General features: G+C 40.6%; 1 protein-coding gene across 1 annotated transcript in view; it reads left to right on the plus strand.

Moving 5' to 3' along the window:
- LOC128524001 (dynein axonemal heavy chain 7-like) overlaps positions 1 to 11,197 on the plus strand; it is a 92,453-nt gene extending 81,256 nt beyond the window's left edge. The window contains exons 62-63 of the mRNA XM_053496263.1: positions 1,116 to 1,219; positions 10,141 to 11,197. Coding sequence (XP_053352238.1) covers positions 1,116 to 1,219; positions 10,141 to 10,347 — 311 coding nt within the window. The 3' untranslated portion in view covers positions 10,348 to 11,197. The remainder of the gene's footprint in view (positions 1 to 1,115; positions 1,220 to 10,140) is intronic.
- Positions 11,198 to 14,261: the final 3,064 nt, after the last annotated feature.

Genomic DNA, 14,261 nt, shown 5'->3' on the forward strand with positions numbered 1-14,261 from the left:
TGGAATACTTTAAAAACCACATTCCTTAATGTCAAATTGCAAATTTAACCAACAACAGTGCATTAAATCATGAAAAAGATTCAGATAAGCTGGAGAAAGCCATATGGTTCAGAAGCGCCATCGTGTCCTGTGGCTCAAGGCTAATTTTAAAATAGACTAATGGTTTTAAAGTGAAAATGTGTTCTATGGTTGATTCTTGTCCAAATTCTTGTTACAAATCATGGACACCATGTCCTCTGGGCAAAAGAGGAGGGAGACCTTCCAGCATGTTATCAGCACTCAGTTCAAAAGCCATTATCTCTGATGGTATGGAGGTGCATAAATGCATCCGGTATGGGCAGCTTGCATGTTATGGAAGGCCCTATGAATGCTAAAAGGTATATAAAGGTTTTAGAAAACGTCTATTTCAGGGAAGGCCCTGTGTATTTCAGCAGGAAAATTAAAAACCACATACTGCAGATATTACAACAGCATGGTTTTGTAGCAGAAGAGTCTGGGTGCTGAGTTGGCCTGGCTGCAGTCCAAATCTCGCCTATAGAGAACATTTTGCACATCATTCAACAAAAAATACATCAAAGACGACTACAAACTCTTTAACAGCTGGTAATCTATATCAGGAAAGAATGGGACTAAATTTCAACACCAAAACTCCATAAACTTATAACCTCTATGCTCAGACCTCTTCAAACTGTTTTGAAAAGAAGAGAAGATCCAACTTTTTTGAGACCTGTAGCAGGCATCAAATTTTAACTGAGCCCATTTTGTGCATAAAATAATAAAATTTCTCAGTTTAAACATTTGTTATGTTCTCTATGTTCTATTGTAAATTAAATTCCCATGTGATTTGAATTTTTGTTTAGTTTTCATTTTATAAAAAAAAAAAAAAAAAGAAGAAACGTCCCCAACAGTATACTCCCAACAACAGTTTAAAGTGTTGACACAATCCATTATGTTTCTATTAAAATGATTAGTTGAGTAGATTTGCGTGTGTTATGGATGGATTAACAAAAATACAAAAACTAAGCCAAGTATACATGAGAAAGAAAGAGAACATGTTCGCAGTTCATGGTTAAAAATTTTATATAACCCACAGTGTTACCTAATTTGTCTGGCAGGTGTCTACATTCGTGGTTTGTTCCTGGATGGGGCTCGCTGGGACAGAGATAAAAACCTGTTAGCAGAGTCTTACCCCAAGGTCCTCCATGACACCATGCCAGTGGTAAGTATTTATAATTTCCTTATTCATTCATTTACATTTCTTACACATTTCCCTCTGTGTTTCTTTACATACTGTACATCGACACAGTATATAATAACCTGACATAATAACCTATAACACCTGACTTGTAAAAGTTAAATTTAATACATTAAACCCATACTGCACTGTCATTGCTGGTCTTTACACATCACTCTATTATACTCTTTTCCAGAAAGGTCATACTGTACTGTAGTATGCAGGTGCTTCACATAAAACAGAGCCTTGAAAAAAGTATTCATACACCTTGAACTTTTTCACATTTTGTCACGTTCCAACCACAAATTTATTTTATTGGAATTTTATGTGATAGACCAACAAAAAGTGGCACATAATTATAAAGTAGAAGGAAAATAATATACCATTTAATTTAAATTACCATTTTTTTAAAAGATAAAAATCTGAAAAATGTGCCGTGCCATCGTATTTAGCCCCCCTAAGCCAATACTTTGTAGAACCACTGTTCAATGCAATTATAGCTGCAAGTCCCTTGGGGTGTGTCTCTACCAGCTTTGCACATATAGAAAGTTAAATGTTTGCCCATTCTTCTTTGCAAAATATGTGGTTCTGACAAGCAGCCTGCATCATTTGATTGAAGTAGGCAGTGTGGATAAGATAGGGATGTGATAAATGTGCTCGAATCTTCTAGTTTTAGTGAGGACTCTCACTGTTGCATTCTGAACTAAATGAAGCTTGTTTATGCACCTAGTTGAACAACCAGACAGTAAGGCGTTACAATAGTCCAACCTAGAGGTAATAAAAGAATGAACTAATCATTCAGCATTGTTAGTGACAATACTGTATACTGCTTGGCAATATTTCTGAGATGAAAGAATTCTATCCTGGTAATATTATCTACATGAGCTTCAAATGAAAGACTGAACTCTATAATCACACCAAGGTCTTTTACTGTTGCACTTGATGGAACAGAAAGGCCATCCAAAGTGTGACCACAGAATTTGCTTCTAGCTGCATGTGGTCCTATGACTGGAACTTCTGTCTTGTCAGGATTAAGCAGAAGGAAGTTAATTAACATTCAGTCTCTTATGTTCTTCACACATTGCCCAACTCTATTAAACTGTTTGTGTGTCATCAGCATACCAGTAAAAACTAATACCATCCTTACAAATTATGTTGCCCAGAGGAAGTATGTAAAGAGAAAACATAAACTTCTGTGTTGACACATGTGTTCCAATGAGAAATATACACTTGTTTAAATGAGAAAAAAATGGCTTTTAGGTGATAAGGAAAAGTCAAAGAAGGCTCAAAGAATGCTAGCCGGCAAAATCAGACATGGGTACTACGGTCATTTGATTAGGTGCACCTGAAGGTTATAAATAGGCATGAACCAGAAACATCCTCAGCTCTTTTTGTCATCAAGGACTACATCGTTGTGTGCGTGTGTGCAAGCATTTTTTTAAAAAGAAAGCGAAAATAGGAAGTGTCTTATTACTCACTAGAAAGATGGCAGAGTTAGACAGGAGTGCCGTCCCTCCGTGTAGAAGAATATCTCGCTGAGGGCGATCTCCACGCTTTATGTTTTCAGTGTTTGGGGAAAGAGCATACTATCTTGGCTTGAGGGAGCAGGTGAGTACCACGATTTTCTCCCTATTAAAGTCCCTCGCGCTCGCATTTTTCACGTGCATATCTGGCGGAAGCGCACGAGACAAAGGGAAGGTCCCTTTGTCTCGCCGGATTATGAGCTTTTACCGTCCACTTCTCAAGCGCACTTCGGCGCTTCCTGTGAGTGGGCGAAAGAAACTTTCTCTCTCGCTTTCGCGGAAATGGAAACTATCACTTCAGAGCGCTCCTCTAGTGATCAGCGAGCGTATCAGTTGTAATAAGAGGTGGTAACATGCGCAGTCGAATGCGTACACCTCGATTCGCCGTAAAATAAATAAATAAATAATAAAATCCCCCAAACACTTAAAGTTAGATGACAGGTTTCTGTCAGGTGGCCGGAGGAGGGGCCTCAATGATGGCCCCTCTCCTTCTTGGCGACCTCCATGATGAGGTAACTCTTTCATTGAATAAGCCGTATTTATCCCGTGTTTTTGTGCTATTGACAATGATTTGTTCAAATATCATTGATGCGAAAGCAAAGTCTTTTATGATGATGCCCCAGAATAAAAAGATGCTTTTTAGGCTATCTTTCTCCTGGGAGCTGTTAGTCTACACCAAGCCGTGTAGACTAACATCTTTGTTGGTGGGAAAAGCTTTTTCAGGCAGCGGGTCTGGCTGTTCTGCACACAATGGCTTTGCAGGCATACCAGGCTGACATACTGAGAGATCTGAGCACTGGCAGGAGGCCGTGGTTCAATCTCCGCCACCACTGGTGTTCGGGGAGCAGCGGTCTCCAGCGAAATGTTAGGTGTTCAGTTCCTTCCTGCCACGTTTCAGGATGCCGAACATCAAACCCCCCTCTCCCTCCCCCATCTAGCCGAAGTGTCAAAATTTGTGCACCTTTTAGAAAAGCCAGCAGCGGGGAACCTACTGTATGTCTCTTCAGGCACGAAGCACTGCAGAGATAACAGACTTTGCTCGGAAAAGGGGCCGTAGAACATGTTCCCCTGCCAGACAGAGAATGGTTTCCAAGAGACACGGGGGTTGCATCTAATTTTACATTTTGTGGGCTGAATATCAAAATGTTGACAGCCAAAATTACAGTGGTGTGAAAAACTATTTGCCCCCTTCCTGATTTATTATTCTTTTGCATGTTTGTCACACAAAATTTTTCTGATCATCAAACACATTTAATTATTAGTCAAAGATAACAGAAGTAAACACAAAATGCAGTTTTTAAATGATGGTTTTTATTATTTAGGGAGAAAAAAAATCCAAACCTACATGGCCCTGTGTGAAAAAGTAATTGCCCCCTGAACCTAATAACTGGTTAGGCCACCCTTAGCAGCAATAATTGCAATCAAGCGTTTGCGATAACTTGCAACGAGTCTTTTACAGCGCTCTGGAGGAATTTTGGCCCACTCATTTACATTTACATTTAGGCATTTGGCAGACTTGGGCATTTAGGCATTTAGGCATCTTTGCAGAATTGTTGTAATTTAGCTTTATTTGAGGGTTTTCTAGCATGAACCGCCTTTTTAAGGTCATGCCACAACATCTCAATAGGATTCAGGTCAGGACTTTGACTAGGCCACTCCAAAGTCTTCATTTTGTTTTTCTTCAGCCATTCAGAGGTGAATTTGCTGGTGTGTTTTGGGTCATTGTCCTGCTGCAGCACCCAAGATCGCTTCAGCTTGAGTTGACGAACAGATGGCCGGACATTCTCCTTCAGGATTTTTTGGTAGACAGTAGAATTCATGGTTCCATCTATCACAGCAAGCCTTCCAGGTCCTGAAGCAGCAAAACAACCCCAGACCATCACACTACCACCACCATATTTTACTGTTGGTATGATGTTCTTTTTCTAAAATGCTGTGTTACTTTTACGCCAGATGTAACGGGACACGCACCTTCCAAAAAGTTAAACTTTTGTCTCGTCGGTCCACAAGGTATTTTCCCAAAAGTCTTGGCAATCATTGAGATGTTTTTTAGCAAAATTGAGACGAGCCTTAATGTTCTTTTTGCTTACATTTACATTTAGGCATTTGGCAGACGCTCTTATCCAGAGCGACTTACATTTTTATCTCATTACACATCTGAGCAGTTGAGGGTTAAGGGCCTTGCTCAAGGGCCCAACAGTAGCAACTTGGTGGTTGTGGGGTTTGAACCTGGGATCTTCCGAACCGTAGTCCAGTGCCTTAACCACTGAGCTACCCCTGGCCCCTGCTTAAAAGTGGTTTGCGCCCTGGAAATCTGCCATGCAGGCCGTTTTTGCCCAGTCTCTTTCTTATGGTGGAGTCGTGAACACTGACCTTAATTGAGGCAAGTGAGGCCTGCAGTTCTTTAGATGTTGTCCTGGGGTCTTTTGTGGCCTCTCGGATGAGTTGTCCCTGCGCTCTTGGGGTAATTTTGGTCGGCCGGCCACTCCTGGGAAGGTTCACCACTGTTCCATGTTTTTGCCATTTGTGGATAATGGCTCTCACTGTGGTTCGCTGGAGTCCCAAAGCTTTAGAAATGGCTTTATAACCTTTACCAGACTGATAGATCTCAATTACTTTTGTTCTCATTTGTTCCTGAATTTCTTTGAATCTTGGCATGATGTCTAGCTTTTGAGGTGCTTTTGGTCTACTTCTCTGTGTCAGGTAGCTCCTATTTAAGTGATGTCTTGATTGAAACAGGTGTGGCAGTAACCAGGCCTGGGGGTGACTACAGAAATTTAACTCAGGTGTGATAAACCACAGTTAAGTTATTTTTTTAACAAGGGGGGCAATCACTTTTCACACAGGGCCATGTAGGTTTGGATTTTTTTTCTCCCTTAATAACGTAATCCTTCATTTAAAAACTGCATTTTGTGTTCAATTATGTTATCTTTGACTAATAGTTAACGGTTTTTAATGAGCAGAAACATTTAAGTGTGACAAACATGCAAAAGATAAATATTTTACACACCACTGTATCTCAAATCCAACCAGAGCTTTGGTTTGTGACAATTGACCTAAAGGTCACACATATATAAAACGTACGGGTGCAGCCCTGGCTTTATGATTCCAGGGCATCCGTACTCTGAATTACATAGATGACTGGCTGATTCTGGCTCAGTCTTAGCAGCTAGTGCTTCGACATCGAGATGTCATCCTAGCGCACTCTGATTCTTAGGCCTTGTTCACACGGGCCGTTAAAATCGAGCGTTTTTCTTGCGTTTGTAGCGTCCGTTGAGCGCAGATCAAGCGGCGAGCGTTTTCTTCACATAGGAGTCAATGAGAGTATTCACACGCGCTTAGTGACGTGCGTTTGTCTGGCTGCGCGTTTATATGGCATTAAAAAAACGTTGCATGCAGCTTTTTCTTGGCGTTTAAATCCCAACGAACGCAATGAAAGCGCTTTTAGTTCGTTTTCTTCGCGTTCATTTTACACTTCGGAGGACCAGATATATCCCATGATCCTACATGCTATACATAAGGAAATGCGGAAAAGGCCAAAATAAAAAAAATTAATTGTTGAAAAACTTGCGCGGAAATACGCATTTCTTCATAAACCACAAAAAAAACTTCCTTTAATCCGACGTTGTGCAGTCAGAGAGTAAACCCAGTAGCGGCGGGCTTTCATATCCAGTTCCCGAAACTGCCTCCACAGGTTAACACACAAACTACAATTTGGGCTGCAGGCTGACGTTAGACAAAGTGTTACAAGTTAGATGTTATTGGGTATAATCTGTAACATTTAAGTGAGATGTTTTTGCCACAGGGGTAAACCATGAAGAAAATCCGTGAGGCAAGTGAATAAGGATAACAGCAGTTTTTTTTTTTTACCCAATTTCAAAATGTAAATCAAAAGATTAATTAAAAGGAAAGGAGAAAACTAAGTGACACCAAAACAAAGAAATTATCAAAAGCACAAGGAATTCTAATAACTAAACCTCAACCCAAATAGTCTAACTACCAAACAAAAAATGTAGAAAAGAAATCGAAAGCTTCGGCGCAAACGGCGCCCAAACTAAACTACTCTAATTAATAAAACAAAAATACAAAGGTAGTTGTCACTCCTTACCTACTATCAACAAAAGTAAACTAAGTTTAAGTTTCCAGTTTACCTGTCTCCTTTCTCTTGGTTATTTCAGCAAGACTTGAATAATAATAGAGCTAGATTAATCAAGGCAAAGCAGTGCTTAATGTTCATTACAAACGTCATTCAGTAGCAGGTGTTTTATTTGTCTCGAGTGTTCGAAAGTTTAAACAAACTAAGGCAAAATCAGGCTAACGGATAGCCACAGAGGACAAAACACAGACTAAACACGGCAACGCTTAGATCAACACAAAAACAAAAACGCAGTCAACACACAATGGACAGTCGCCTGCTGGCCGGAAAGCAGGACGACTGACGGCAAGTCAAGGGAGCCCCGCCTCTTTTATAACAACAGCTCCGGTCTCATTGGAGGATTGGCGAACCCCAGACAACCAAGGTGATGAACTTGCAGTATACTTTAAAGAGAGGAGACAAAGAAACATACAGATGTGGCCATTAAGACTGCACGTGCTTTTTGAGATGCCGCACAGATGACTGCACAGATGACTGCACAACGTCGGATGTATGCCGTAAGCAACATTTGGGAATTTAAATAAATGTGTTGTCCTTCACTGAATATCCGCCAGATGGTGCATGAAAGGACTTTATTTAAAAGCCAGACCAAGTACGACGGAAAATTGTGTGTAGTTAGCCTAAAACAATATTGTCTCCAATGCTGATGTAAACATGAATTTACTTTTGTTTTACAATAGATCTTTTATGATAAATGTGTGTATATGTGCTTCATAGTATTTTCACAATGATGAAATGAGATGCCCAAATTTGTGCTTTAAAAGTTTCTCACATACAGTAGTTTTTGTAATGTCTCAGGGACAAAACAATGAAAGGCATGGCAATGCCTCGGTTTAAATGGTCTTGAAATTAATTTAATTTCCTGATAGTAGGCGATCTGATAGTGTAAACTATGCGAATGTCCTGATTCGTAAATATCTTATTTAAAACGCCTGTCGAATGAACGATAGGGTTCGTCGAGCCCCAGAATATCCGGCGATGATGGACGAATGCCCCCATTGGAGAACCTCCGCTCGTAGATGTTGGGGTACGTGGAGTCGTCCAGGCGGCACACCTGCCGGTTCGGTCTCCGCCGCCTGTGCCTGGCGGACCCTGGTCTCCAAATCCCAGTGGAGGGGTGCGATGATTCGAGATGGAGGGATGACAGGCACGGGTTCCGCTGGGGGGAGATCTATGGTTTGTTTACCTCTTTTATACTTCCTGGTTCGCGACCGCTTAACTTCCGGGTCCTAGTGCCGGTCGCGTTCCGAGTGTGCATGACAATAATGCAGTAACTCTATTTATTTGATTTATGTCTGTTGAAAATGCGTTCAATTTCGTTCAATTTCGTTCAATTTCTTTTATAGCTTAGGACCCCCCGAAAATAGTGTTATTGTGTGCCACATCAAGATGCTGATCTGACATCATGAGTAGTACACAGGTGTACCTTATACTATCAAGTGTTGTACAGACATCTTTTATTCCCAATGGCCATAAAATTATACAACTCTTCTCTGTGTACAACTTTGTGTACACTATAGCTGGACAATTTGTGCATTATTTACCAATGCACTTGCGCCATACCACTTTTCAAGTGCAATTTCTACTTTAAATGTATAATTTCCCTGTGCAGTATTTATGAATGCTCTTGGGCCATACCACATCAAGTGCAATTTCTGATTTACCTATATAATTTGTGCAATGCCTTTTCCTTTTTTCCCTCACATGTGCAATACCTGTTTATTGAATTTTATTTAGTGTGCAACAAGGGATGTACTGTTTTACTTTTTCCCTCTTTGTCTAATTTATTTTTCTTTTTCTCCCAGAAAACAACTGTAAGCAACTGTAACCAAGAATAAGAAATTTTCCTATATGCTATTCCTACAGTATAAGGATATGAACATAGCTACTCCGCTACTATATTTTCCAGAATCTTAATGAAAGTGATAAATGAGATCAGCCTATAATTGGACAGCTGACAGGGGTCGTGATCAGGTTTCTAAATTATTGGTTTAATAACTGCCAATTTAAAACATACCCACTGCTGATTAAAGAATTTTTTTTTTCCATTTTTTCCATTATTGCTGGTACTATTTGCTTAAGAAAATGGTTTGATATGGTTTGAAAAGGTCAAAGATTTATTGATAAAGATGTTTCACTGCATGTCATAAATGTCAAGTATACAAAAAGTTAAGTGAAGGAGAAAGCCTATTTTACAAATTTAGCATTAAAGACAGCTACACTACCTGTGGCAAAAAGCTACACCTGCTGCTCCAATATACTAAAAACCATATAAAAAAAAGGACACAAAAGTTTGGGAATTCTGTTCTATGAACTTGACTTTTTTGGTATATAAATTAGGAATATGTGTAGAGAAGAAAGAATAAAGCATAGGTTGAAAATGCACCCTGCCTACAGTGAAGCATAGTGGTGGCTCGGTGATGCTCTAGGTCTGCTTTGCTTCCTCTGGCACTGGAAACCTGCAATGTATAGATGGCAACATGGATTCATGGATTTCTGTGAGGAAACTGCAACCTCAGTGCCACTGGACCTTCCACCAGGACAATGATCCCAAGCATACCTCAGAATGAAGTTTCAAATTAAGTCCTGGAGGGTTCTAGAGTGACCATCACAGTTGCCTAAACTGAATAAAAAAATTTTTTTAAATAAAAAGCAGTTTTGACCTAGCATGCAGACCTAGGAATCTTACTGAACTAGAGCCCACTTTAGAGCAGAACCTTTATAATTGCCCTAATCTAAGGATCTGTAAATTGGTGACTTTGATTTAACTCCAAATTAACTTCTCTGCAGCTGAGTTAAGTTTTGGTCTTGCTTTCCTGGTATGGTCTTTATGCGAACCAATTTTATCATAATGCTTGATAAGTTTTGCAAATGCACTTGACAATATAGTTCTTGCAATAACTATTCCATAACAACCGAGCTTTATTTCTTAAAATAACAATCGATTGGTGTTATTGTTGTTACTTAATTACATAAGTTCATGTGTTATTTCATACAGTAGTTTTGAAATCTCCAGTATTGCTCTAGAATGCGGAAACTAGTCATACAACAAAAAAACATTAAATTAGAATGTGTGTCGATCTTTTTGACTCATACTGTATAATAATTTTTATTTTGTATGGTGTGATATAGTAATTTAATCTCTCTGGACACATGTAGTAATTACATATGCACACAATTTAGAGTCTGTTTCTAATGTTTACCCTCATTGATTTGCTCTGTTGTAGATTTGGCTTAAGCCCATGAAGAAGCAGGACATTCCTAAGCGCCTGTCCTACATTTCACCGGTGTATAAGACAAGTGAAAGACGGGGGACACTGTCTACCACTGGCCACTCCACCAATTATGTCATTAACATGAGCCTCAACTCAGACGTACCAGCCGAGCACTGGATTCGACGCGGAGTTGCTCTTCTCTGCCAGCTGGACTCATAAAAAAGTAGTTCATAATCGTGGCATATTCAATTGAAAAACACTTTAAAAGTTATAATGTTTACAAAAAGACTATTAGCTCATACTGATAAGATAAATTCAAAAGCACTTATCTAAAATATTATCCTGTTAACAAAAACAATGTTTAAATTTACACTGATCATCCATAAAATTAAAACCATCTGCCTAGTATTATGCAGCTACCATAGGTGAATCTGGTCTGCATTGCTATGGTGGGCACCCACTCCACATCACTCCTGAAATTAGAAATCCTGCAGCGGCAGAAACCATCTGCGTATGGTCAAAGTCACTCAGATTCTTTTGTTCCTGACAGATACTATTGTAACTACTGTAGATAGTTAATGTACTGTAACATTGCAGTGGTTTTAATGTTTTGGCTGATTGTTGCATTGAAAAATAAGTTAAACAATAATAATTAATTTAAATGTGTCATTGCCTACAAAAAAGAATGAATATAGACAGTATACTTCACAAGTAAAGATAATGTACTGTATATGGACCTAAATGACGTGTACAATTTGGGCTCTCGTGTTAATCAATTATAAGCTTGATCAGGCCGATTATGGTTTATTCTGTTGATTATTCTCCTCCACACAGTTCAGTGCCAAGGGTCATGTTGGTATCACATTTGATAGTATCGAGCCATCAAGTTGTTGGGACATCTTTCCTTTTATTTCCACTGACCTTTCCCTTCATTCTTGAGTAAACTCCCGCACATGACATTGCAGAAACAGGATAATTTCTGCTTTACAGCAAGGTCTCTGGCTTGATGCGCTCTAGGAATTCTTTGTTGTTGATTCTGGAGAAATGGTGTTATTTAAGCTGCATTGGATTTCTGCCAAACACTATATTGCCAAAAGTATTCACTCGCATTCCTTTATATGCATATAAACTTGAGTAACATACAATTCTTAATCCATAGGTTTTAATATGATGCTGGTCTACCCTTTGCAGTTATAACAGCTTGAAGGAATCACTGTCTGACTTTACAAATGTGCTTCTGGAGAAATGGTAACAAATTCCTATAAACACACTTCTGGGAAGGCGTTCCACAATGTTTAGAAGTGTGTTTATAGAAATTTGTGACCATTCCTCCAGAAGCACATTTGTAAAGTCAGACAGTGATGTTGGATGAGAAGGTCTGACTCGCTGTTCCTGCTCTAATTCATCCTAAAGGTGTTCTATCAGGTTGCAGTCAGGACTCTGTGCAGGCCAGTCAAGTTCTTCCACTCTAAACTTGCTAATTCATGTCTTTATGGACCTTGCTTTGTGCACTGGTGCTCAGTCATGTTGGAACAGGAAAGGGCCATCCCCTAACTGTTCCTACAAATTTGGAAGCATGGAATTGTCAAAAATGCCTTGCTAAATGTATGCTAAAGCATTAAGAGTTCCTTTTACTGCAAGTAAGGGGCCAGGCTCAACTCCTAAAAAACAACTCCACACAAGTTCCAACATAACTGCACAAACAAGGTTCATGGTAGCATTAATTTCATTTTATTTGCATTTCCTTTTGTCCTGTCATGTGATCATTACCTCTCAATCTAGTGTATTGTTTGATTGAGTTTTCTGCTAAAGGCATTTAAATGGCTTTATTTGTTGAAAAATATGCAAAGGAATGTAAGGGATGGCATCCCCCCTGTTGAAAAAAATGACAAAAACCATCCCCCTTACTATGCCCTTTAGAACATGATTCTAAAGTATTATGTTTCATAACAATTCTGTGTATTATGTTATATTTGTCATGAAAATTAAACATTAAAAATCTCCAAGTATGCTCATCTATGAACTATAAATACCGGCGATTGGCCAGACAATATTGTAACTCACTGCGCACAAGCTCACACAAGTTTAGGTTATTTTTTGCACAGTTCGCATTTTCGATACCAAGACCAAGATGGCAGCACGTGCACAGTGAGGATCAACGTCTCTCCAGTTTTTTACAGTTATCTTTTTATTCCTTGTCGGGTTGTTCACTCAGAACAGCCCTGCTTTAACATCCTACAGCAGGCAAAAACTTATAGACATTGGTTTACACCATTCTGCTATTTCTATCGCCGATCTCCGACTCGGTGGCGTTGAGACCGTAAACAAAGGTGGGGTAAGTGCGGCGGGCTAGGAGCTAAGCGAAAGCTAATGCCACATCGGCTCTCTTTACTCAGCATTTTCCTAGCTAATTTTCGATCACTAATCAATAAAATGGATGAACGTCTCGGGTTACTTTGCTGTAACCCTGTTCCCTGAAAAGGCGGGAACAAGATGCTTCGTGAAAACGCTATGGGAACATCTTGTCATGTTGCCGGTTGTGAAGCATGTGTGTACCAAACACGCCAAATTTTTGGCTTTTATAACCTCGGTCAGGTGACGTCATCTGATAGGACGCACCTGCAGGTTATGAATAGGAGTGAACCGGAAACATTCCTCAGATTGATTTGTCTGAATGGACGTCCGGTCACATAGGCAGTGTGGCATTGGGACGCAGCATCTCGTTCCCACCTTTTCAGGGAACAGGGTTACAGCAAAGTAACCCGAGACGTTCCCTTTCAAAGGCTACACTCGATGCTGCGTGAAAACGCTATGGGAACGAGAGTACCAACGCCGCCGCACTGCAAGTGTCTGGACTCCAAGGTTGTGTAGCGTGTGCGCACAAGGCCGAGAACGTCTCAGAACTATGTCTGGGTAGCTGACTCGAGGACCCGTGGGCCCGGAGTAGCATGAACATCCAAACTATAAATGTAATAAATGTGTGCGGAGAGGACAACCCTCCGTGTCACACACTTGCTGCAGGGGAATACCTCTTGCTAGTGCAATAGATGAGGCGATCCCCCTGGTTGAATGAGCCCTGATTCCTAGAGGCGAAGTGAGCCCACACGCCTCATAGGAGAGGGCAATAGCCCAGTGTAGTGGGGGCCACCCTCCGTTGAAGGCTACACTCGAGGCGAAGTGAGCCTATGCGCCTCATAGGACATAGGGCAATAGCATCTCTCACGCAGCTTGGTTTCTTCAGCAAAGGTGTCACCGTGGATACAGCTGCCATGAGAGCTAAAATCTCTGAAAGTGATGGTCACTTTCTGGTCTAGCTTGATTTCCTTGACGGTGTTGAGAATGGATTCGACACGAGCGGGAGACAGCTGTGCCCGCTTACGCTCAAATTCCATGTGACACCCAAAAATGTTGTCCTCTAAACAGGAAAGAGCATGCTTTCATGGCATTGGATCTCAATCCTAGGAAACAAAGATTAGCTAGAACGACATGCTGATGTCGAAGCGCTAGCTACTGAGACTGGGCCAGCCAGTCATGTAATTCAATACGGATGCTCTGGAGTCGTAAGAGCCAGAACTACATCCATGTATTTTGTGTATGTGCAGGTGAAAAAGCTAGACCAAATGGAAGGACCCGATACTGGTAAGCTTCGCCCCCGAAAGCGAACCTCAGGAACCTCCTGTGTTGTGGCAATATTTCTATTGATTTATTTTTAGATAGCGGTAAAGCCCGCAAAATCTAAAAATAAATTAATTAATTGGACGCAGCCCCCCGTTCCTCTTGCACTTTTCGGTTTCATGGAAGTGGAGACCACGCCATTGAAATGCGGAGGGTGATGTGAGAACTGAATCCTGTAGTTTCTCTGTACAGTGCTTAGTACCCAAGGAGATATACCTGGCAGTAGCTTCCACTTTGTGAAGACAATATGCCAGTCTTACCTCTTTTGAGGCGGATTGCATGACGCACCCCAATCTTGCTAGGGGGTGCCCAGCTCAAAAACACTCCCCTTGTGTGTTTCACGCCTCGCAACAGTCAGACCCAGTCGAGACTGGGTGGCCGACAGTCCCGACTCTTGAGCAAGGCGGGGAAGGAATTTCCCGAAGGCTTGTTATATGATTTCGCCTCATGAACCTAGT

Source organism: Clarias gariepinus, chromosome 5 (assembly GCF_024256425.1).
Source record: "Clarias gariepinus isolate MV-2021 ecotype Netherlands chromosome 5, CGAR_prim_01v2, whole genome shotgun sequence".
NCBI classification, from domain to species: Eukaryota; Metazoa; Chordata; class Actinopteri; order Siluriformes; family Clariidae; genus Clarias; species Clarias gariepinus.